Below are 26,170 nucleotides of genomic sequence, written 5' to 3'. Positions count from 1 at the left end.
AAGTTAAATCTGGCCAGGGTTGTCAGTGGCAACAAGAAAAGCTTCTACAGGTATGCCAGTGACAAAAGGAAGACTAGGGAAAATGTGGGTCCACTCAGGAAGGAAACATGAGACCTGGGCACCCAGGACAAGGAGAAGACTGAAGTACTTGAAGACTTTTTTGCCTCAGTCTTCACTGGTAGGGGCTCTACCCACACTGCTAAAGTCACAGGGCCTGGGAGAAGGAGGTTCAAGACCAGCTGAGGAGCCTGAAGGTGGACAAGTCCATGAGACCTGATGGGATTCTTCTCCGGGTCCCGAGAGAAGTGGTGGATAAAGTTGCCAAGCCACAAGCTGTGTGGAGCGGTTGATACATTGGAGGGAAGAGATACCATCCAGAGGGACCTGGATGGGCTTGAGAGGTGGGCCCATGCAGACCGCATAAAGTTCAACAGGCCAAATGCAAGGTCCTGCACGTAGGTTGAGGCAGTCCCATGCACAAATACAGACTGGGCAGAGAATGGATTGAGAGCAACCCTGAGAAGAAGAACTTGGGGGTGGTGGTGGATGAGAAGCTTAACGTGAGCTGGCAGTGTGCTGGCAGCCCAGAAAATCAGCTGAATCCTGGGCTGCATCAAAAGAAGCGTGGCCGGCAGGTTGAGGGAGGTGAGTCTGCCCGTCTGCTCTTGTGAGGCCCCACCTGGAGTTCTGCCCCAACACAAGGACATGGACCTGTTGGAGTGAGTCCAGAGAAGAACCATGAAGATGTTCAGAGGGTTAGAGCATGTATCTTATGAAGACAGGTTGAGAGAATTAGGGTTGTTCAGCCTGGAGAAGAGAAGGCTCTAGGAAGACCTTATAGCAGTCTTCCAGTACCTAAAGGGTGCCTATAAGAAAGCTGGAGAGGAGCTTTTTATAAGGACAGGTAGTGATAGGAAAAGGTGAAATGGCTTCAAACTGGAAGAGAGTAGACTTCGTGAAAAATTTCTTCCCAATATCTAATCTATGTGGGTGGTGAGTTGCCCAGAGAAACTGTAGATGCCCCATCCCTGGATGTGTTCAAGGCCAGGCTGGATGGGGTTTTGAGCAACCTGGTCTAGTGGGAATTGTCCCTGCCCATGGCAGGAGTGTTAGAACTAGATGGTCTTTAAGGTCCCTTCCAGTGTAAACCATTTTATGATTGTATGTTTTCCCAGAAATGAGCGTTTAGATGACAAGGTAGACACCTGACTGAATTAGCTGGCAGTTCCTCTGTGCCTCCATTTTTTCTTTCCATGGTAGCCAAGGAAGAAGTAGATCTTTTTGACCATTACTGTGGATGCTGGGTTTAAACAAAACTTAAAAACACTTTGTATTATTGCTTAGAAGAATTTGTGAAGTCTTTTTATCATGTAATGTATCTTTCCTAAACAAGTATTCCCTCGAGGTTTTCTAGCTTCTCAGACTGGAGGGGTAAGGAGAGGCCTATGTCTGTGTGTATATGTGTGTATATAGCAATGGCAGGTGTGAAGGGTCTGCTGCAAGTGTCCTGGTTGTAGTACTGCTCCTTTTCATTCCCAGTTGTTAATGTGGTATCTAGACATCAATATTTGTTAAGTTCCATTCCCTGTGAGCAGTTTCTATAGCGCTCAAGTAATACTATGCTATTATACATGAAAAATGGAGTATATGAAGGATGATCTATCCTACCCCAAAACACAGAAGTTTGTGGTTTCTGTGTTGCCACTCACTGTTTTTTTTATTTTCTTCCTCTTCTGTGTGGAATTTATAAAAAACACTCTTCTGTTACTTGAAAATGTGCTGGTCTTATAGATAAGCAGATGCATGCTGCTGCTACAGCCCAGCTTTATGTTTTAGTTCAGCAAATACCACATGCTTCTACTTAACTTTTATTCATGTGACTGACCTGATGTGTATGGAACCTCTTGCATGATTTAAAGTTAAATGTCTGTAGGACTGGAGGACTGAAGCCTTTGGTATGAGTGAAGCTCATAATTATGCTCTATTTATTCTATTGTGCCTAAGTGAGTTAGTAAGAACTTAATGTGATTAGTCCTTTTTTGCCAATGGTAGTATTGCTTGTGCTTGTCTTCTTTAGTACATGCTCTTTGTTAGTAAGACAATGATTTACTTTTTTGTTTTTCATGTTACTTATATGGGTTTCTTTAGAAAACCCCACCCTCTTGACAGTGTGGCTGTTTCATTTTGTAGCCCCACACATTGAAATGGGCCAGACAGAATTTAAAAGCTCTGTGATAATACATATGATTACTCAGAAAGATGACACTTCATGAACAAAAGAGTAGAGGCAGGTACAAGTCACTGTGTAAACAGCAGAGAAACAGAGCATCCATAATGGCCTTATACAGTGTTTAAGTGGTCACACATAATTAATTGATTTCTCACAGTTCAGTTGTGTGTGTGTCTAGGAGAAAGAAAGAAACTTGGGAGTTGGAGTCAAAGGGGAGCTGTTGCCATAAGACTTAAGAAAAAAGAGGTTTGGGGGAATTTCTAAAACCTGTTACCACAACCACGTTTCCTTCATTGTGATAAATAACATTTTCATATTCAAACTAAATGATGGGTGAGGGCTACAAAACCAAAGTATCCATGAAGATATTTGTTGACTGAAATGTCAGAACGACAAAAAATGCACTTGATCCACTTAAAGGAGAGATTAGTATACCCCATTTAAACATTTTATTTTTTTTAAAAGGAGGTGTCATCCTGAGTTATTACTTGAATAAATATTTAGATGTAAGCTAAGCTCATATTTTATTTATGAAATTGTAACATATTTTAGAATATTTTCATTTATTTCAGCACCATCAGGTTAACTTTAAAGGTACAAGTGGTACTGTGTCTTTTTCAGTGAGGAAACCATTGTGAATTCTTTACTGTAATTTTTCAGCAGACATTTTCAGAAGAGTTACTGGTATTGTGTAAGAGATTTCAAAAGATGCTGCAGTTGAAATTTTTGATCCATAATACACTTTGTTAGTGCTCAAAATGTTTGCCCTTCATTCTTCCTCCTTTTTTTCCTCTTTTAACATACTCAAATAGAGCATTGAATTCATTCTGAAAGGCAATATTTTCTGCTTGTAAGCAGAAGCTACTGGCCATACTTTGAATTCTCTACTGAGAGCATTTTAATCAGTTTTATAATTGTTTTGAGGAGCTAACATGCTCTCTCTTTCCCTCCTCCCTCCATCTTCTCTGTCACAGAACTTCTCCACAGAGGAGTAACCTCAATAACAAATCTTGAAGGTTGGGTGGGACACCCTTTGGACCCTGTTGGCACCCTCTTCAGTAGCCTGATGGAAGCCTGCAGGGTGGATGATGAGAGCTTTCATGGATTCTCAGACTTCACGGGTAAGGCCAAGCAAAGAGAGCAATATTCTACGTGTCTTCATTCACTAGGGGCAGTTTTCTATCTTGCCTGTCTGAATCAGCTTCAAAGCCAGGGCTTTTATAGTATAAGAACTCACATTTGCGTTCCTTGAAAAAACAAAAGGGAGAGAAAATGTTTAAAGTAAAAGATGAAAGCACTTAAAAAATTACCGCTCACTCATTCTGGAACACAATTCTGTATTTCATACTTGAAATAAAACCAAATAAGACTTTATGAAATCAGCCCTCTCCATATACATCGCTCTGTCCTCTTTTTGAGAAATTGCAGGAAATCACAGGATCACAGAATTGTTTAAGTTGGAAGACACCTCTGGAGACAATGAGTCTACCTACTCTGCTTGCAGCAGGGTCACCTAGAGCAGGTTGCCCAGGACTGTGCCTACTTGGGTTTCGAATAACTCAGAGAATTAATGCTCTGCGGTCTCTCTGGGCAACCTCTTGCAGTCTTCAGCCACCCTCACAGTAAAAAAGTGTTTTCTTATGCTCAGGTGTAATTTCCTGTGTTTCAGTTTGTGCCCATTGCCTCTTGTCCTGTCACAGGATACCACTAAGAAGAGTCTGGCACTGTCTTATTTACATTCTCCCATCAGATATTTATACATTTTGGTAAGATCCTTCTGAGCCTTCTCTTTTCCAGGCAAAATAATCCCACCTGTCATTATATGAGAGATCCGCAGTCTTTTACTCATCTTTGTGGCGCTGCACTGGATCTGCTCCAGTATGTCCATGTGCTGGGGAGCCCACAGCTGGAGATGGCATTACAGGTGTGGGTTCACCAGTGCTGAGCAGAGGGAAAGGATCACCTCCCTTGACTTGCTGACAACACTACTCCTAAGGCAGCCCAGGATGTTATTGGACTTCTTAGCTAGAACTGTATATAATACTTAAAATTAATGACAAAGCACTTAAAATTGGTAACATACATGGTCTATAAATTATTTGAATTGGAATGTAGTGTGGAAGTATTGATAAATGATTTAGGATAGGATATGTGTGCCCATTTTAATTTCGGTATTTGCTTCCCAAGAGCTTAACTGATTAACTCCTTATTCTCAGTCTTTTCCCACCTCTGCAGTAGCTTCTTATCAACACCTGTGTGGACAGAAACTGGATTCATCCCTTTTCCTGCAGCTCTTTTGTATGCACATCACAGTCTACTTGGGGCTTCAATGTATTCAATTAGGCTTTCTTCAATAAATTCTTAAGCCACTATTCACCAATTCTGGAAGAACTTTTAATTAAAAGAAATGGAAAATCAGATTCTTTGCAATTATTAAAAAAAAGCTAAATCAAGCCCATGAAATAAAAACTGTGTTGAAAAGCAACTTCCTCCTACATACATATGCAATCTACCAAATGCATCCAGCCTTCCCATTTGCTGCAGTTGTCCTTCTTCTTAGATATGTCCATTATAACTTTTTGTTCCCAAATTAGAGTGTAAACTGCTACAGGTTGGAATAGCGTTTTGTCATGTGTTGTGTCTATGAACTGCCAAAAAAAAATGGTAGTACTCTTTAAAACAATTTGTGGCTTGGTCTGTGTGGAATTTACACGTGATTTTTACTAAAAGCAGGACTTCTGGTGTTAATATGTTTTTATCATAAATACAACTGTAACAAATAGCCTGAAAAGAGTGGTAGCAAAGAGAGGATGCTTTAAAGTTGTGGCGTTCCCAGGCCTGTTGCATTTGCACAGTCTTAATAGCTTCAACTGAAGTCTATGCAGGTGTATAAGCACCTTTCCCTTCCTCATACACATCAGGGCTTTAAGGTGATACACAAATGGATGAAGGGCAAAAAAGTGGAAATGGATCTTTCAATTCTGTTCTCATTAACACAAAGATGAAGAAACTGCCTTTCTCTACATTGTGCAGTTTAAAAATGAAAACTTTTTTGTTTTTACTTAACTGAGTTATTCAAAACTTGTTTTCTATATTTCTGTTGTGTGGAATTGGATAGGGATATTTGAGATTAGATCATTGGATTTTGAGCTGGTGCTAGTAATTTAAATAATTTAAAAAAAAATATTACTAACAGAAGTAGTATTTGTATATGTGGCATTACGGGCAGATTATGAGTTAGAATGATTTGCTGATGTGTTGTTTCTTTTTGTGTCACCCCTTACAGAGAACATGGGGCAATGCAAATCTATGGAGTATCAGCACCTGCCTGCACACAAGTTCTTAGAAGAAGGGGAATCTTATTTAACGCTGGCTGTGGAAGTAGCATTAATAGGGCTGGGACAGCAACGAATAATGCCAGATGGCTTGTATGCACAAGAGAAGGTTTGTCGAAACGAGGAGCAGCTCATTTCTAAGCTACAGGAAATTGAATTGGATGATACTCTGGTGAAGATTTTTCGAAAACAAGCAGTCTTCCTATTAGAAGGTAGCTCAATATAGATGCTAACTGCTTCTTTAAATTTTCTTCACTTACACAAGCACACAGGACTAGTATTCATGTGGAAACTGCCTTACATACTTTGGTTGTTTTTTTGACGTAGAACTCCAGCTAAATTTTGTTTCCAATCTCTTTTGAAAATCAAACGTGCTTCAGATATCACATGATTGTAGAGAATAGGGCATCTATTTACCTATAAGCCTTTTTTTTTAATTTTGTTTTAATTTTGTTCCTTAGATTTCTCGTTTGTCATAATCTCAGTATACTGATTATACAACCCAGGCTGACAATAAAATAATATAGGCATCACTTATCAACAGTCCTCAGGTAGCAAAATTCGAAGTGTTCCTCGTTTGCTGATAAAGGGACGGGCTGCTTTGTATGTGTATGAAGCTTTTAATCTCTCTTCCATGTGAAGAACTCAGAAAATTAACTTAAAATTTCTGGGACAGAAATTTAACATTTTATTTGTAGCAATTAGGAAAATTACTTGCCTCTGAAGTTTGTATCATACATGAAACCTGAAATATGCGATTGAATATTGAGGGCTTAATGTTCTGGTCTTGACTAAATTTTGACCAGGACGAACAATTTGTGTTCGGGAGTGAGCTTCCATGTTGCAATAAAATCTGTACAGAAAAGTGCATACTTAGCTTTTTAAAAGGCTTAACATGTAGTACTTAAGCCTTGTGCTCAGAGAGTAGTCTCGTGGGTTCTGAGGTTGCCTTTCTGGTTTTTGGATTTTTAAATGGAAGAAAAAACTTTAGAGGAGCCAGTTAGCCAAAGGCATGGCCCCAGTTTTGAGTGCTTGCTCAAGGGATGGTGGGGAATGGTACTGCTCTAGATAAGTTGTGAAAACTGTTACACAACAGTCAGGTTTTGCTTGCTTTCTGTAAGACGTTTGTTCTTTAAAACTTCCTCTTTAATGGAAGAGGTGTAGTATATTGTTTAGGGTTCTCAGCTTTAAGTCAGTATTTTTGCCCAGATCCTCAAAGACTTTGGTACCTACTGGTGGTGCCATTTGAAACTGTGCCACACTATGGGGAGAGCTTCTACTTTGTTGTGGCTGTACTGCTGCTTTATGGCCTTTGGACAAGAATAGCTGCTCGCTGGATCCAACTGTTAACCACCATATAGGGATCCTATGAATTATAAAATCAATTTTCTGCATCTGTTTACTGGTAAGGATGCTTTAGGAGGAAAAGGCAGGATTTCTCAAAAGTGTTCTCTGATAATTGTAGTTTACTACTTTGATCACTGAAGTTCTTTTAATGTTTTCTTAGAGTAGTGAACTGAGTGCCATTATACAGCACATGAAGGACGCCCAGGTGATCAGGCCCAGCCAGCACGGGTTCACGAGGGGCAGGTCCTGCTTGACAAACCTGATCTCCTTCTATGACAAAGTGACCCGCTTGCTGGATGAAGGAAAGGCTGTGGATGTTGTTTACCTGGATTTTAGCAAGGCCTTTGATACAGTCTCCCACAGCATCCTCCTGGAGAAACTGGCTGCCCATGGCTTAGATGGGAATACCCTCCACTGGATTAAAAACTGGCTGGAGGGCTGGGCCCAGAGAGTGGTGGTGAATGGAGTCAAATCCAGTTGGTGGCCGGTCATGAGTGGTGTCCCACAGGGCTCGGTACTGGGACCCGTTCTCTTTAACATCTTTATCAATGGTCTGGACGAGGGGATCGAGTGCACCCTCAGTAAGTTCGCAGACGACACCAAGCTGGGTGGCAGTGTTGATCTGCTGGAGGGTAGAGAGGCTTTGCAGAGAGATCTCGACAGGCTGGATCGATGGGCTGAGTCAACAGGATGAGTTTCAACAAGGCCAAGTGCTGAGTCCTGCACTTGGGTCACAACAACCCCCTGCAGTGCTACAGGCTGGGGGCAGAGTGGCTGGAGAGCTGCCTGGCAGAAAAGGACCTGGGGGTGTTGGTCGACTGTTGGCTGAACATGAGCCAGCAGTGTGCCCAGGTGGCCAAGAAGGCCAACAGCAACCTGGCCCATATCAGGAACAGTGTGGTGAGTAGGACTCGGGAGGTGATTGTCCCATTTTCTCAGCAACTGGTGAGGCCCCACCTTGAGTACTGTGTCCAGTTTGGGGCCCCTTACCACAAAAAGGACATTGAGGTGCTGGAGCGGGTCCAGAGAAGGGCAACGAAGCTGGTGAGGGGTCTGGAGAGTAAGTCTTATGAGGAGAGGCTGAGGGAGCTGGGGTTGTTCAGTCTGGAGAAGAGGAGGCTGAGGGGAGACCTTATCGTGCTCTATAACTACCTGAAGAGGGCATGTAGAGAGGCGGGGATCGGTCTTGTCTCCCAGGTCACAGGAGATAGGACAAGGGGAAATGGCCTCAAGTCGCGCCAGGGGAGGTTTAGATTGGATATTAGGAAACATTTCTTCACAGAAAGGGTTATCCAGCATTGGAATGGGCTGCCCAGGGAAGTGGTTGAGGCACCATCCCTGGAGGTGTTCAAAAGACAGGTAGACATGGTCCTCAGGAATATGGTTTAGTAATTTTTATTTCCTATTTCTTATTTATTTTTTTGTCAGAGTTGGGTTGATGGGCGTACTGGATGGGCTTTGAGGTCCCTTCCAGCCTAGATGATTCTATGATTCTAAGAGATCGTAGGAGGAAATCTGTTAATACAACTACCTATAAAATTGCAGTTTTGAGCAGTGTGCCATGATGGGCTTGCATTACTGTGTGCTGATAAATATGGCTTTCTTGCAATAGCTTCAGTTTACTCCAGGTTAGGCAGAAACTGCCAGCTCACATGGAGGGAAAACTGTGCAGTGATTTAAGATGCTAATCCTATCAATTGTGGTTTTATAGTTAAAGTCCTGTAGATATAATAAAGAAACCTTAATCTAATATTAAGCTGATTTCTATGCTGTTAATGCAGATTAATGCATGCTGTACATATCTACCATTTGAGTGCGTGGGAAAGCAGAATGTAAGACTGTTTTGCAAGAATTCTATTTTTTGCTTGACTGTGAACTTAATGGCAGAATATATTTTCATATAAATGCTTTGTCATGTATTCTTCATGTCTTAACTCAGTTTTTGACTGGACCACCAACTAGCAAACATACATGAAATGGCTTCTTTCATTGAAGCAATGCCAGCTAGTTTTGAATGGCTTTCAACTTCATTTGAAAAGATTGAGACACACTGTCACCTACTAAATCTTCATTGACATTTCTTTTGTAATCAGCCCCAGTCTTCAGAAGTGCCCACCTATGGAGCCCAGAACTTTTTCATGCCTAGTGATTTTTATTGTTGCATGTTGTGCTAAGGCACCAGTCAGAAAAGCATTGCTGAAACAGCCTAGCTATTCCTCCTCGTCTGCTTCAGTGTAGTGTTGGCCATGTTAGTTTGAACCTCTGCTGGAAGCTGTTAAATGACACATGGGCCTCTGCAGCAAAGAACTGTGCTCACATGGTCATTTATCCACCCATCTAAATGTGGTTGGTTGCAATCTCTAGTATAAGTAGTAATTTCTACAACTGCTGGCTGTTATCTCTGCAGTAATAGTCTAGTGATGTTTAATGTAAGATTCTTATTCTCTATCTTGCAACACTTAAGGCCTGAACCTCTAGTCATTGAAGTAAAAAACTGTTTGACGCAGTTTTGCTATTAATAGGAATAACAAGTCTAAAGGCTTCAGGAAAAATGCAAAAATGGGATTTGTGTGCGCCATGAACATTCAGAACTCAACAAGGAAATAGTTACATCTAACTTTTTTGTATTGTCAGTCGTGATGTTGCTGTTATGAAGCTGAAATACTACACTGATTGCACTGAATGTGAGCCAAATCCATTGCCTCAACAATGGGAATAGTTTTCCCACAAATAATACAATTTTTAAGATCATGTGGCTATAATAGAGTAACAAAACCAGCTTTAGTATAAGATCTGACCTAGTCTTCCCTGGAGACCAAGTCCAGACAAAAGGGTCAATTAGATGTCTAATGCCAGGTGAGACATCAATGGAGAACAGCGGTGATCAGTGCTGTGGTCATTGGTCATGTAACTTAAGTTAAAAACATTATTTTTTTCCAGTGTATTTTACACCACTTTTACTTCCACTGTATTTGTGATAAACACTCGTGCACCAACAGAGTGCGTAGGGATTCATGTGCACAGTGTAACTATGTGGAGATAAAGCTAGGTTATCACTTTCTACTTCTGTGTACCACAGGCTTGCTGAACGAGGCACTGGAACCATCCTGTCATTTGTATGCACACTGGTGGTGTGCTTGGTTCTATGCAATTTGCAGTCTGTCCTGTTGCCTCAAAGAATGTATGGTATTTAATATATTTGTAATACATTGTATATGTTATTTATGTGTACTGTATTTCACAGAAACTAGCAATATGACTTTACGCTTTGTACAACAAACTCTGTCCTGATTACCAATTTTAACTGAAGGTATAGTGAATGTTTTTAGAGGTCCAGAAGTTGGGTTTCAGCAGTATGTGAAGACTGACGTTCTCTTTCTCTTTCCCACAGCTGGACCATATAGTGGTTTAGGTGAAGTTGTCCATCGAGAGAGCGTTCCAATGCACACATTTGCCAAGTATCTCTTCACCTCTCTCCTACCTCATGATGCTGAATTGGCATACAAAACTGCACTGAGAGCCATGCGGTATGTATTCACGAGGCATCTAGAAAGAGCACAAGTAGCAGTTAAGAAAAGAGGAAAAAGCTTGGTAATCAAGACCTAGATTTTTTTTTCTAAAACAAGTATTCTTCCCTGTAAGGAGAAATTATTTTGGTTCTGTCATCTGTATAAAAGCAATTGGAGTCTGTAGTAACTACAATACAATATTATATAAATGTACAGTTAGGGTTTATTTACAGCTGTATAACAGCATTCTCTGTTACAAGTCCTTCTAGAATTGTGCTCCTGGGGCACGTGGTTGTGTGTTAAACAATGACAGCTTTAGCATGTGTGTTCTCTTACCCATGTGGTGGTGTGTGTGTGATGGTATGGGCGAGGAAATGAGGAAGGAGGCATCTCACCATCAGTCTCAGGATCATCTGCTGTTTAGCGTGTTCAGTAGGACTATTTGTTCCTCTGGCCTTCCTTATAAATTAACACACTGTGATAGATTTGAAACCATGTGGTGTGATCTGAGCCACTACATTTTTCTTGTGCTTCATAATGAAGCAGTCTTGCCCACTTATGGGTGAATGTTGGGATTTAAATGGAGTATGTCATATGACAATGTCCCATTTGTCGTCAGTAGTCAGGAAAAAGATGTTTCTCAGGGAGTGCTCAGTGTGCTGACTTTATCTGAAGGCAGGCCAGACTTGTAATGCTGGCTAGGAAAAGCTTCTGAAGGAAGTTTCAAGGGTCTAACTGATCAGCAATAAACCTGTTGTCCACATACAGTGCAGAAGAAACTGGTCCCATCTGGATTGTCTGGTTGCTGTCAAGGACCTTGTAGTTGATGGTTGACAAAGAATAGCCACAACTTGTGTACTTGCTGCTTATAATTAGCATTTTAGGAAACAGATTGTGAAGACAAAAGTGCGTTACTCAGGAACTATGGAGAACATTCAAACATGATCTGAAAGCTGTCTGGGCCATCTAAGTACACCCCTCTTAAGCAAGTTAAGTGTATCATTAACCCTGGTCATATCAGATCAGCAAGATAACGTGTTGGCTGGGTTTTTTTGTTTGGTTGGATTTTGGGTGGTTTGTTTTTTTGTTTGGTTCTTTTTTCTTTTTCTTTTCTTTTTTTTAAAGAAAAAAAAGGTCAATTTTATAAAGTAGGATTGTGTCCTTCTGTTTATTTTCAGTTACTACCTTAAAGTGTTTCTCAGAGGTTGTTTGTGTGGAGTTTTCTTCTTTAAACTAAACTACTGAGAAACATGCCAAAAGGCTGGAATAGACATCCATCAACGGCTTTACACAGTGCACTGAACGCTTCAGTGACCATGACGGCAGGATGACATTCTTTTTGAACAAGGATTTGGGCTTTCCCCAGAAACCAATCATAACTGGAAAGTTCTTTTCTGGAAGTTTCATTTCCCAGCTGGAAAAACAAGCAAGACACTGATAGATCCAAATGATTAAATCTCCAGTTAGTCATGGGTAGCTCCAGCCATCTTTTGGTATGAAGCTGTCATCTTAGCCAAAGAAGCTACTTTTCAAACAGACCAGTATAAGGAAGTGTTGTCTGTTCATTTCCATCTGGTAAAATCACAGGAAACATCGGCGTAATCGGGGCTGTTCTCCATAGCCCCTTTGTCATGGCTTTGTAAGATAGGTGAGAGTTCAGCCCTAAACAATAATCAGTCTTTCTGTATTATTTTGATATTTGGCACTCTTTAGAGATGTGGACAGCTATCTTGAACTGTGGTGATGGCAGATTTAGGCACTTGGTAGTCCATGTTTGTCTACATTCCTTGGCACTTTCCATTCACAGCAAAATGATAGTTCAGTGTATAAAGGACTTCCAATACAAACCAAATGAAAAATTAACTTAATACTGCATTGAGAGGGGAAGAAGAAAGCAGATATGAAGATTGAATGTCTTTTTCATGGTTGTGAGGTTGAATGGATCAGAAGTGATCCTTGAACGTTCCTCCACGGCAGGGAGGAAAAGGCTGTGGCAAGGATGAAAATCTCATGTGGAAATTAGTAAAGGTGCTGCTTAGAAATCTGTGTGGTTGCTCGTGCTCTTAGAAGTGGAGCATATTTCTCTCTTCATTTCAGCATTTATTAAAGAAGTTAACTTCCCAAGACCTCAACTAGTTGCTCTTCAGATGCAAGTGTTTAGTGTCAGTCTACACACAAGTCTACACAGGTCAATGACCCATGATGGCCATGATGGAGTATTTTACATTGCTGTATTCAAAATCATCTGTTGCTGTTTCATTTTTTGAATCCTATTTCAGTGTGTGGAACACTCAGCATAAATGAATGGAAGCTGAGACTGTAAAACCTTTCACGCATGCACATGAGGTCTGCAAGGACAGGGTTGTGCTATTTTTGATGGTCACTTCTGTCTACAGTTCTCTGCTTGCAGCACTGAAACATATGGAGTGGAGCCTTGGAGAATGTGGATCTGCAGTGACCTAGTTGACTGTTCACTTGGAATCTGAACTTGCATGTTTGCCTTAGTTTGGCTGATCCCTTGTTAAGCCTGAATTTCACCCAGGCTTTGGGAGTTAGGCTGTAATGGTGATGTTTAATCACAAGGTGGCTTTGCTAAAACCTAGTTAAATAATTGATGTCTGAAAGGGGGCAGGGGGAATTGAAGAATGCTAAATCTGCTTGTGCTTGTTCTGATGTTCCCTAATCTTGCCAAAATTGCATGAAAGCCACCAATTCACAACAGCATTTCTTTTCACAGCAAATAGAACATAGAAGCTGGCAATGAAATTCAAAGTGACAAAAGATTTCCCCAAAACAGACTCTTTCTTTCATGCTCTTTGTGTACTTATTCATAACCTAATAATTCCTTTTTGCATGAAGTTGTTGGGCTTTTTACTGTTTATTGAAACCACCTAATAAAGCATGTCCCTTCTTACCCTCTCTCTATGCTTGGAAAAAACCAGCTGAAGAGTTTTTACGTATTTTGGTTTTATGTATATAAAGCTATATAAAGAAGTGTCTCAGTGGTACTAGAGAAGAGATTTGACTCTTGATACAAATCAAAAGGGAAGTCTTCGTATTAGCATGCACTTACATGTGCTCTGAAAATGTTAATAGAACCTGCTGATAGATAGCAAGTTGTTGTATTTCTCTGTGCCTGCAGGATACCCTCCTGTATATTCAAAATTGCCTTTCTCAGGGAATTCTTAAAGATAGTGTTATATGCTTCATGAACTTACAGAAAACCAATGGAACTTGAAACTGTCTTGCTGCAAAAAAGAAAAGCAACAGGCATGCACTCCAGTTCCTTAAAGTATTTGTTGAAAGTGCAAGAAATTGTAACTTATGTTTAAATGAGCTTATTCCATAAGAAGTGTTCTGTCACAAAAAAACCAAAATGCATTGGATTTTCAATATTCAGTAGTTGCAGTTTTGTTGATGAAAGAGATCAAATTTCCTTTTTCCTCCCAGATGATTTCCTGTTAGAAAATGACTTGCATATGAGAACTGGTAGAAATAGAACTCATATGTTAACCCTGATCAAGAAGCTAAGCACTGGAAGGGCTTTTCTTCTGGACATTGTCTTAATACTATCATTTGATATCTCATTAACCATTTATGTCCTGAAACTGTGCTTAATTGTATTGAATAAAAATCCCTAATTTTGTTCACTCCTACTTTTTGCATTGGTGTTCATATAGTAGCTAGTGTACTGATTGTTTCTAGTGTATTGTGAGGGTCACCAGTTGAGTTTCTGTTGTGGGCTCTCACTTGTGTTATTGTAGTCAACAACAAAACCATTGTTTTTGAATTTTCTAAGTATTTGAAAATAATAAATTTTAATGAAATTTGAATTTTCTAAGTATGAATTCTCCGTGGTGGATAAGACTGTAGATTGATGCATACTCAAAAGAAATTTTTGCTTCAAGATTAGAAAGCAGAGTCTGAAAAGTAGCTTTAAAGGAGATTTCCTCTGTCACTGCTGTTTGGGACCCTAACATCAGATTATGGCACATTATAAAATATTGGCAGGCTAAAGTTTAAGGACTTTAAAAAGTAATCATAACGTCATAGTTGAACAGTAGGGTGTCCTTTTTGGACACAAATTCATGTCTGAATTATGTCAGGTCAAAATCTTAATGAAGTGTTGAATATCCCTCTCCCTTACTTTGAGCATTTGTAAGTGAAGCAAGTGTGTTCCAAATATTGAAAAATATTTACCTGTTCTCAGTACAGCAGAAGACTACTCCACTTTCCTTCCTGAGGGCTGTGGTTCAAAGACTGAAACAAGGCAGGGAGAAAAGCTTCAGCTCTTTACATGATGCAGAAAGTCTCTGCTGCCTTGGCTAATGGGTCGCTTAATTGTCCTGTGAATTCCTGCAGATGCCCACTGATGTAGGCAAGCTTGGCAAGTGGACTTCTAAGATTCCTAAAAAAGAGAAGTGGTTTTCCAATGTGGTTTTTTTTTTTTTTAATAACCAAAAAGACGTATTTCGTAAACAAGGTCAGTTGTTCTTGTAGCTTTAGTTTAGCTCATGAGTAACCTAGTGTAATAATGATTTAATGAAAGGATTTCTTCCTTATTTCAGGTTGCTAGTATTGGAATCTACAGCTCCTTCAGGAGACATCTCCCGCCCGCACCACATTGCATCAGTTGTCCCAAACCGGTATCCCCGCTGGTTCACCCTAAGTCACATCGAATCCCAGCAGTGTGAGCTGGCATCGACCATGCTAACAGCAGCCAAAGGTACATTGCTGTCATTTATGTACTCAACTCAATGTGTACTTTTAATATTGCATGGAATAAACAGATTATAAAGCTTGTGTTTGGGAGTCCAAATTGCAGTCTGGCAGGAGCTTGAAACAGGTACAACAAATGGAACTGGCTTAAACCTGTCAATTTTCTAGCAGACTAGCTAAGCTAGCTAGATGGTAGCCAGACGAGCTTGTTTTGAGGCTGATGAGACAGCTTTTTATTCTTCTGACACACAACATAGACTGTGAGACCCAGGAGTGGACAAATCACTCCTAAATTTCACTAATCAGGATACCTTTTGTCCATCTACTGCACTAACCCTATCAGACACTAGAGGAGTTTGTGCTGTCTTCTAGCTTTTGTTCATATTAGATTTAATTACGGAAGGTTTCAAAACACAAAATGTGTATAACTGAAACAGCATACTATTGCATGGCAACATCAGGCTCAATTATAATTAATCTCTGGGATGTTTTGGGAGTTTGTTCCGTTTTGGTGATTCTGTTTACACTTTGCAGGTGATGTTCGGAGGCTGGAAACAGTGTTAGAATCCATCCAGAAAAATATCCACTCCTCATCACACATCTTCAAACTTGCCCAGGATGCATTTAAAATAGCAACACTCATGGACAGCTTGCCAGACATCACTCTTCTGAAGGTTTCTCTGGAGCTGGGCCTTCAGGTATTTCCCTTGTTCATTATTATTACAGTAGAAGAAATGGGTTTGACCCAGTGTTTCTGAATATAGCTTTTAAGCATTGGGAACCGTACCCTCTTTGGGCTCTGTCTCGAGTTTTGGATTCTGTCTTCTGATAGGAAGCTCAACAGAGTGATGAACACAGAGCAAGGGGCTGCACTGGCCTTTGTGCCATTTGGGTGGAAGAGACCTGAGAGCGGCTGGCTGAAGGGCATTCTTCTGTTCGGGGGTGAAAGGGGACCAGTGCAATGGGTTCAGGAGTAAATGTAGGACTGGCTAGAAAGCAAAATAATTCTGCTTACTAGAAATGCACTGTATTTTCTGCATGGCCTTGAGAGGTTTCTTACCATTCCTTCCCTTCCTTTCCCCAAAATGAGATTTGGTAGGTGCTTGTTGAATTACTAGAAAAGCCAAGGTCAACCATTATGACCTGTTTTTAAGACAGACTGTGCTAACAGCAGCCCTCTCACTTCCTTCCTCAAAATCCTGTATGGCACAAAATGTGAGAAGGTCAGATGCTTCAGACTCAGCTTGAGGTGTGCAAAAACCTCTGGTCAGTTTTCAAGTGTCTTAGGAAAGACTTTGCAAGGTAAGAGGAAGCAGCTAAGTTTTAGGTTATCTGGAGTAATATTGCCTTACACTGATGAATCTTGGAGTTTACACAGTTCATTTCAGCAAGAATAAATCTCCTCATCCCTTTTCAGGGACTTAAAAAAAAAAAAAAAAGACATGCAAAGATCAGAAAACCATTTATTACTTTGCTTCAGTAAACAAAGCTCCAAAGACTTTGGGGGGAAAGCTTACTATCCTAGTTGCTCCTCATGCTGAAGGAAAGTACTATTTGCCTATTCTGGATATTTAGAAGCTGAAGTCTTTAATCAGAAAGCTGAGATTGTGTATACTTTGTTAGCCTTTCATATTCCCAAGGTTGCTGTAGAAATCTGCTTCTTTTTTCACATCTTGGTATGTTTCTGCCTTGAGAGAGAGAAAGATCCTCGTGATTGATTGACCTGTGCATCACCTTGAGTATTCACCAAGTACCATTCAGGTGTAACAGCACACCTTGAATATCATTGCATTCGTGGTTGACGGTGTCATCAGAATGTTTTCAGTGAGATCTAGTGAAATAAGTATCATGAACCCATCTTTTCTTATCAGTTCCAGGGTTTGGAAGAGACTGGTGTATTCTCTCCCTAGCTTATGAATGTGTTTTAAGAATCTTAAAGGTGGTTTGCTTTCCGTATGGAAGATGCATGGCGGTTTTTGGGTAGTAACTCAGAGCTGTGTGTATTTCTACAGTAATGCTTTTCCTGCATAAAATGCTTTTGTCAGTACTGTCTGTAGTGGCCTACAGATGTTTCCCTGTTCCTTGTGCCCCCAGCTTCACGGCAATTAGATTGTCTGTATTCACTATTTAGTATCTGACTACCTACAACATTTATGTGCTCTGGACAATTCTGTCTTCCCTCGTGTGGTAAACTAAACAGTAGTGTCCTCACAGGTGTGCTGTTCTGCCTCAGTTACAGCAGTAACAAGTTGCCTGGTTGGGCAGATACACCAACAGTTCCACAACTCTCACTGGGATCTCTTTGACAGAAGAGCCTCTTATATTGTTCTAGATTTGGGAGTAACGTATGGAGTTCTGGGTTCTTTCTCCCGGTTTCCAATGGGAGCATGTTTTATGTGACTCACCAGAGGGAAGGCTTTTAAACTGGCTGTGGAAAGAGGTCAGCAGCATGGCCAAATGGACATGGAGCACCTCAGGTGTATTCTGTGCTTCAGAACCTTACTGGCACAGACAGTGTAAAATCTGCAGGTGCAGGAGGGGCTTCTGTTTCTCTGTTTGCCTGTTGTGTGCTACATTAGTGCGAGTATTACCACACATGTGAAAACAGGTACTGCTGGCAGAACTGCTGAGCAAGTTAGTGCAGGTGATCACTTGATGAATATTTGGCAAGTGATGTCCTTTCCCCCCAAACCTGTGAATGAACGCATAAATAAATAAGCCCCCTTGCAATGTGCATGATGAAGAAGTTTCACATTGGTGCAGGATCTAATGGTTGGTTGGCCATTTCTTGTATCTCTTATGGGTGAGGAGATCTTCTGTTCCTCTAGAATGAGAAATTCGTATAAAGATCCATCAAGACAAAGTCAAGGTTATTCTTTGTAAAGAGAGCTCAACTTTCAGATGAGGTATGTAATTCCTAGAGGCTTCTTGTCACTTTCAGAATTCCTGACTTGTTGAGAAGCTTTCCTCAACTGATAGCACAAATCTTGGATAGATCTTGGACAGCTGTGGAACTCTCTTCTAGGAAGAGGTAGCTCAAGAACATATTGAGCAGAAGTGGAATAGTTCTTTATATACATGTGCTATCGCATAAATTAACTTCAGCTGCTCCTTGGTCAGAACATCAATACCTGCTTTATTTGAATCATGGAATGGTTAGAGTTGGATGGGACCTTAAAGATCATCAAGTTCAACGCCCCTGGCATGGGCAGGGCCACCTTCTGCTAGACCAGGTTGCTCAAAGATTGAAATCCTTGGGTTTTTTATCATTAGTAAAGGCCCCCTCTCTTGCTATTCTCATCCTGTGAGTTTAATCACTTAATTCCAGAATAGTTTGTTAAGAAACTTTTCCATGTCATGAAATTAGATACAGTATTGTTTTTTACACTCAAGTTAGGATAGTCTATGCTTGGAACTATTACTATTCCCAGTGTGTGTGCTGAAGGCACCTCTTGTGACTGCTGATCTTTTTACAGACCACCACAGTGAGGGAAGTCATTAAGGAAGACTTTCAGAGAAGTCGTCATTCACACCTTTAGGTTTTTTTATCTCCTTCCCTCCCTTACCAGTAGCAGAATTCAGTCCATAACCCTGTGTTTTCTCTTGGATTCACTCTACTTCGGGGAAGCTAAAAATTCATCATGGATATTGGAAGAGTGTTAGTTTTCAAATCCTGTGTGCATCAATATAGGAAGTCACCTAGACTCCTTCTGTTTGATGGCCAGAATGGGAAAGATAATTGTATTCCAAAGCATTTCGACTTGGGGCTGCCTCCTTTTTTTCCAGAAAGACTTCCGGCAAAGGCTGGTTTCCTGATTTACCTTAGCAATATTTCATATTTTAAAATGTGTTGGGTTGCTCCTTGCAGATCAGTTTGCTTTTTTTCAAAATGCTGTTTTCCAGTCTAGCGCTTAGATTACTGTTTAGTTAAAATGATACCACAAAGTCTGAGGCCAGCAAAGCTGGCGTTATCCTGTAACTTTGGGTGATGTACAACCAGTCACCAGGGTCTCAAGGTGGGAATGTTTGGAGGCCAGCTTGGAACCACTCATGGTTGCTTGTAACCAGACTTCTTAAAGATCATCTGTGCACTTGTGGTCCTCAGCAATCTATCCGTCGTCTTAATTATCCTGTCTACAAGTATAGGAGGTGGCAGGAGTAACAAATATGGCAGCGGGTTACATGCCGCTTTGAAGTCACCTTAGAATTGGGAGGGGATATGGGTTGAGAACCCTCTTAAAAATGCTGATTACTCCAAGCTGTTTTGTGATTGTATTTGTTGAGTTTGTGTAAAAAATCATTGCTGAGAGCTCTGAGTGACCTATTACACTCTTTATTTAATTGCTACAAATAGTAACACCATAGTATGATCACTGATACTGTAAGAGGAAAACTACTTGCTGCTTCATCTAGTTATCTGTGGGCTCTATCCAGGTAGCTGAAGCAAGCTTTACATGCAATTTCCATGCAGTGCTTATTTTACTCAGTAAACATGTTTGCCCCATGTTTTGAGAAACAGCGTAGGCAATAATCACAAGTGATATAAAATATGGGAACTACAATCAAAACTTGAAGTCCTTTTTCTAAGATTTTGATGGTTTTGTGATGGAAGTTCGTTGTAAGTTCTCCTTGTTCAGAGAGAAATCATATTAATAATACCTGGATATATCTGGAATTGTATATATATCTTTGCAGAATAAGCAAGCCAGTCAAGTCACAGTGCACTAACTCCTTTCTGTGTTGTTGAAGTCAATGAAGAGAAATGTAGATGGGGGGAAAAATTAAAGGGGTTAGTTTGCCCAACAAGAGTTGACACATTTCCACTTTAAAGATTACTATATGTAGAGGGAGAAGACATGATATAATTTAATTTGAATAATTGATACTTCATGGCGGGGGCGAGGTTGTTGCTTGTAAGGGACTTTTTTGTGGGTCTTTTTTCTTTCCCACAGATAAAACAGTGTCCTTCCTCTAGCCTTGAAAGATCTGCAGTTGGAATCACTCTGTGTGCTATTGTAAGATAACTAAGCAGTATTTTTCAAATATTTTGACATATGAGCTAAAAAAAAAGTAACAGAATGGAGAGGGAAAGAAACTGCCATTTTGAACCTCGGGGTATTTGGGTAACTTAAGATTCCTGACTGTTGGTATACTGCCTTGGTTTGCAGTAGGATTAATTTGCATTATGTTTTGTTGTTTAAATAGGTGATGCGGATGACACTGTCTACACTGAATTGGCGACGGCGGGAAATGGTGAGGTGGCTGGTAACATGTGCAACAGAAGTAGGTATGTTCTGAGATGTTTCTCTTGTCAGCTAGTCTTAGAGGTTCTTGCTTGCTAACACGCATGTTCTGCAAATGTCTCTCATTCCTGTTCATCTGTAAAATTCCTCTGATTAGAGGACATTATGGCTATAGGTGGGTTTTTTTAGGCACAGGCCAAGTGAGACAACAGTTGAGGCTATGCATTGTTCCTTCTTTTCCCTGCAAGGCAGGAGTGTGCATAACCTCATGGGAAATACCACAGGTTTCTCCTTGTCCCCTCCATGATGGGTTTGGGTTTGAGGCTGCAGTAGAGAAAAGGCTTGTGGTTATGGACTATTGCACTGTGCTACAACTTCACCTGCTCTGAAAGGCAGGTGAGAGAGCTGTCTGGTCAGCTGCGGGAAGAGGAACCAGAGAACAGGTGAATGAAATGCTGAGGATGCCTCCTACTGTGTGGTAAACAGGATCTCATGAAGGGGTTCTTATCATTAGAGGGTTTTTTAAGCTGCTGGGTAAATCCAAGCTTAGAGTGTAAAAAGTATTTGCTGCACGGCAGTGATATTGTGCACTGGAAAACAAACCAAATGCCAACACTCCCGTTGCTAACCACATAAGGTGAAAATAAGGTGGGAGCAGAACCAGCCTTATGCTTAAAGGACAGAAGTGGGAGAATAGTGCACTCAGCAGGACGTTCAGTTCATTTCTGCGCTTTGCCATAGATTTCCTGTGATGAGGCATCCCTTAGCTTCTGAGTTGCAGTTTGCCATCTGCAAGATAAGGATACAGAATCCGAAAGTGAAGATGAGTGCATTAAAAACTGTATAGCTGTAAAAATTAAAAAAAAAAAAAATTAGCAGCTGTGGTAGTGGGGACTAACTACTTACAATAAGGGAGCAGTTATAATTGTCCCTAAAGGTATTTCTGGAAAGCAGTTTCCCTACTGTATTTCTTTCTTTTTCATATATCTGAGTTGGATTGTATCACATAGATGCTTCTTGAGTTACAGAACTGCTGCTTGTTCTCTGGATTAGTTTATTCTTTGCTTTATGCTTAACTGGGAAATTAATATTGTCAGTAGCATGGGAAAATGCAGCTTGCCTTGTATGCCATCAGCTAGGAAGTGGTTTATGTCTGCAAATTTTTCTGCAATGCTCTTGTTTTATTGCTTTTATATCTTTGCTAAGATAATTATCACTGAGGCTGTCTTACAGATATTAGTGCCTGGGTATTATTTTGTGCAGTTGCATATCGGCAAATAAAATACTGGGTTTGATACTGCTTTAAATTAGTTTACATATTCTAATAGAAGTTTTCCCATGAAGAAATGATAATGTCATGCAAAGCACTCTTGAGACTTAATCAAATTGGTAAAGCAAGGAATCTATTTGTTTAAATGAAGATGTGGTATTTTCTGGCTATGCTGAATTGTTGCACCTGAGTGAAGAGGTGCACAGGAAGCATCAGAGTCTTACAGAGAAAATGAGGACCTCTGGGTGTGGTTTAGGTGGGCTCACAGATGGGTGTAAACTGCCTCTAGCAATAATAAGGCACTCTAGTTGGCTATAAGGGTCCATACATAGAACCCACTTGTCACTGTTTTCCCTTCCCCCACCTGCCAAACACACGTGGCAGGAATAAAGTGATACCAAGGAAAATACCTGTTTCAGGTAATATCTGGTAGTTCATATTGCTCAGAGTATTTCCCTAATAAGGATATTGATGTTCAGGTCCATATGAATTTGATACAAGACGTATCTGAGAAGCCTGTTGGTAGGAGGTGGAGGTTAGGATCTTTTAAGGTGTGCCATGGTGTTCCATTTAGCCATTTTATGTACTTCCATATTCTTTTGTGCGTGCGCTGTGCCTTGAGATGCACAGTGAGAAAAGGAGTTTAAATTGCCTTTTAAAAGTACACAGTGTGAGGGCTGCTTTTGAGTGATGTGATGAGAGCAAATGAGACAGAAGTTGTTATCCAAATTGTCTTAAATAACAAGTAAAACAATTCAGGTGTCACACTAGAAGATTAAACCTTATCTTGCAATCTTTCTTTGTTACTCTCTGTGGTTTTTTTGGTGGTCGCCAGAGAGTTTGCACAGCAGCCTTTGTTTTAGTGTCCTTTTCCAAGCCACGCTATCTGGTTTAGCCCTTCTTGCTGAATTGCATCCCCTTGGATCACAGAATCACAGAATCTTAGTGGTTGGAAGGGACCTCTGAGAAAAAAAAAAAAAAACCACCAAAAAACCACCAAACAAACATAAAACACACCACACCAAACGCCCACCAAAAACACCACACCCACCAACTAAACCCCACACTCAACACCTCACCATAAACCAATAACCTTGGGCACTAGAGCATGCCCTGAAGAGCCATGTCTATACGTTTCTTAAATACCTCCAGGGATGGTGACTCCACCGCCTCCCTGGGCAGCCTCCCAGGCCTGACCACCCTCTCAGTAGTTTTTTCTAATACCTAATCTAAATCTCCCCTGCCGCAACTTCAGACCATTTCCTCTGGTCTTGTCGTTTGTCCTTTGGGAGAAGAGGCCAACACCTGCCTCTCTACAACCTCCTTTCAGGTAGTTGTAGAGGGCAATGAGCGTCCTCTTCTCCAAACTAAACACGCCCAGTTCCCTCAGCCTCTCCTCACAGGACTTGTTCTCCAGGCCCCTCACCAGCTTGGTGGCTCTGATGTACTGTCAGCCTCTTAAACTTTGCTGCAAATGTAATCTCTTGCTGAAAATCTGTATCTGCTAGGTTTTATCCGTCGTGGCTAATCCTTTCTCTCTTTTCCCCAGGTGTTTATGCACTGGATAGTATCATGCAAAACTGGTTTACACTTTTCACTCCAACAGAAGCCACTAGTATTGTTGCTACAACAGTGATGTCCAACAGCACCATTGTCCGTCTGCATCTGGACTGCCATCAGCAGGAGAAGTTGGCTGGCAGTGCTAGGACGCTTGCTCTACAGTGTGCCATGAAGGATCCTCAAAACTGTGCCCTTTCTGCACTGACCTTATGTGAAAAGGATCACATAGCTTTTGAGACCGCTTACCAAATTGTTCTAGATGCTGCTACGACCGGCATGAGCTACTCGCAGCTTTTCACTATAGCACGATACATGGAGCACCGCGGTTACCCCATGCGAGCCTACAAGCTGGCCACTTTGGCCATGACACATCTCAACCTGAGTTACAATCAGGACACACACCCTGCCATTAATGACGTTCTGTGGGCATGTGCGCTCAGCCACTCCCTTGGGAAAAATGAGCTAGCAGCTATAATACCTCTGGTGGTCAAAAGTGTCAAATGTGCAACAGTACTGTCAGACATTCTGCGTAGGTGTACTTTGACCACTCCTGGCATGGTGGGACTTCATGGAAGGAGGAACTCTGGTAAGCTCATGTCACTGGACAAAGCCCCTTTACGGCAACTCTTGGATGCCACTATTGGAGCCTACATTAATACAACTCATTCACGTCTCACCCACATCAGCCCGCGACACTATAGTGAGTTTATAGAGTTCCTCAGCAAGGCCCGAGAGACCTTCTTAATGGCTCATGATGGTCACATCCAGTTTACACAGTTTATTGACAACCTAAAACAAATCTACAAAGGCAAAAAGAAACTGATGATGCTAGTTCGTGAGCGGTTTGGCTGACGAAAATGTGGCAATGGGGATATTGGGGAAGGGGGGAGGGAGGGGATGTTTGTTTTTACTTGAGCCTGCCTTTGTATCCTTTTTAACTTAAAGAAACAGAGCCACACCGGTATTATATGTGTATAGTTATATTGAGTTTGCAAACTAAACTGTCATGTTGTGAAAGTTTGTGTGTTTAATTTTTTTTTTCCTTTTTTCTGTTTTGTACGAGAGAGAGGTTAAAAAAGGTTTGGTTTACACTGAGTATATGTTGTCAAGTGGCAAAAGCCCACATTGCTCTCCTGTTCTTTCTGTATACGTTCACAGCCTCAAAAACAAACATATATTGCAATGGCTTTAAAAACCAAACAAAACACCTCCATCCTGTGATAAGTACCTCGAATGGATTCAGCTTTACTCCTTTGTAACTCATCCTTACATTTCAGCATATTTAAACAAACCAACAAATGAAATACTAATAGTTAAAAGGCTGACCACGTGGCTTTGCAGTGCTGTTCATCCAGAAGCATGGCACACAATGCTTGTGCATGTGGAAACTTAGCGACTGTCAACATACATTCTCAGGGATTTATCAAAAAAATTAAAAAAAGAATGAGAGCATTTATTGTACTGTATATATATTATAGTATATGTCTGAATATTGAAAAATATAACATTAACTAATTTATAAAAAAATCTATGTAATGCAAAATACTTGAAGCTGCAGTAGCTTGGTTTTAAACAAAAAAAAAAAACCTATCAGAAGGACTAAAGTGCGCCTTGCTTCAGGGTTGGCTCAGGTGGTGAACTATATGCTGGGCATCTATGCAGAGCCACCTTTTGGATTGCATGGTTGGACTGATACCTAATGGGGAAAATTTTATATATATATATTTATACAACCTGTGTATACATATATATGTATACACACATACACACATGCTTGTAACAGGCACTATAGTAAAGAGGGACAACAAAAAATACACAGCCAGAGCAGCAAGCCTTAGCATTAAGAATACAGTATGCCAGAATCGGGGTTTGTGCCTCCTAGCCTAGAAGACTTAAAAGAAATATCCTTTTTGACACAAAACGCAAAATGTTTTCCAAAATGATTGACATGATACATTACGCCTTTGCAGTGAGCTAATAATAAGCTAACCTTTGTGCACAAATAACATATATATATATTATATATATATATTCTGCATAGGTATTTTGACTTTGTGCAGGACAGAAAGTTGTGTAGGTATGACTGTTCTACTTTTCAGTTTGTTTTTTTAATATATTTTATTTTCTCTAGAATTACTCAAACAAAAGCAGCCTTCTATCTTGCCTTGTCTTAATGCTTTAAAATAACCAAACTGGAGATCTAACTACCAAACTGTTCATTATATTATTAAATACCAACTTTGGTTACAGTATAGTGTCTTTACTTTAGCTGATGGTTCTGTATCCTTGTGCTTTTTAAAGCAATTTTTATGTTTTGGTGCAAAAGTTGTCCAGTGTCTCTTGTTCCCTTCATTAGAGAACATTCTAGAGGTATGTTTGTAGGTATTTTTGTTTAGAAAAACTATTTCATGCTCTCCATTTTATTTATTATAATAGGTAAAAAGGTTGTACTTCATCACCCATGTAAACATGCTCATGAAGTTGAAAGTAATTAAAATTTGATACACTGATATCAATTTATTTATGTAACTAAATCACTGTTTTATAAACTTGTTAATGATCAACAATTTTTTTGTTTTGATTAAAATTAGTTTTTTGAAAGTTGATTCTGCCTCCTTTATGGTGTCTGTTACTGGAGTTGAATTGTGTGTGGACAGTTCAAATACCCAGCTTGCAGCTTTGGTGCATGGTGTTGGTAAGCAGTATGACCACTGAGGCCAGGAAATAAATGTTTTCTTCCTCAAAAGTCTGCTGAGGAACGGCAGTTTTCACAGTTGCTGGTGGAAGATGACCTGGTGCATCAGAGGAGGGACTAAATGCTGTCTGTGATTGAAGATACATGGTCTATATGATGAACAGCAAACCATGATCTACTGCCCTGGTGGGATGGCAGAGTGTGTGGTGGTGTGTTCCCACCCAGGATTATTTGGTTGATCACGGGGGTTGAGACATGCTGC

The 26,170-nt window shown here is 40.5% G+C and overlaps 1 protein-coding gene across 1 annotated transcript in view; it reads left to right on the top strand.

Annotated features, from left to right (window-relative positions):
• Positions 1 to 25,819, top strand: part of ZSWIM6 (zinc finger, SWIM-type containing 6) — a 54,275-nt gene extending 28,456 nt beyond the window's left edge. Inside the window, exons 7-13 of the mRNA XM_014965076.1 lie at positions 3,205 to 3,351; positions 5,517 to 5,777; positions 10,304 to 10,439; positions 14,990 to 15,147; positions 15,675 to 15,838; positions 20,346 to 20,427; positions 23,203 to 25,819. Of these exons, the coding sequence (XP_014820562.1) occupies positions 3,205 to 3,351; positions 5,517 to 5,777; positions 10,304 to 10,439; positions 14,990 to 15,147; positions 15,675 to 15,838; positions 20,346 to 20,427; positions 23,203 to 24,065 (1,811 nt within the window). The 3' untranslated portion in view covers positions 24,066 to 25,819. The remainder of the gene's footprint in view (positions 1 to 3,204; positions 3,352 to 5,516; positions 5,778 to 10,303; positions 10,440 to 14,989; positions 15,148 to 15,674; positions 15,839 to 20,345; positions 20,428 to 23,202) is intronic.
• The last annotated feature ends 351 nt before the right edge of the window (positions 25,820 to 26,170 follow it).

This window comes from Calidris pugnax, unplaced genomic scaffold (genome assembly GCF_001431845.1).
Source record: "Calidris pugnax isolate Ruff unplaced genomic scaffold, ASM143184v1 scaffold273, whole genome shotgun sequence".
Classification (NCBI taxonomy): Eukaryota; Metazoa; Chordata; class Aves; order Charadriiformes; family Scolopacidae; genus Calidris; species Calidris pugnax.
The sequence above is the reverse complement of the archived record's forward strand: the minus strand, read 5'-3'. Positions and strand labels throughout refer to the sequence as shown.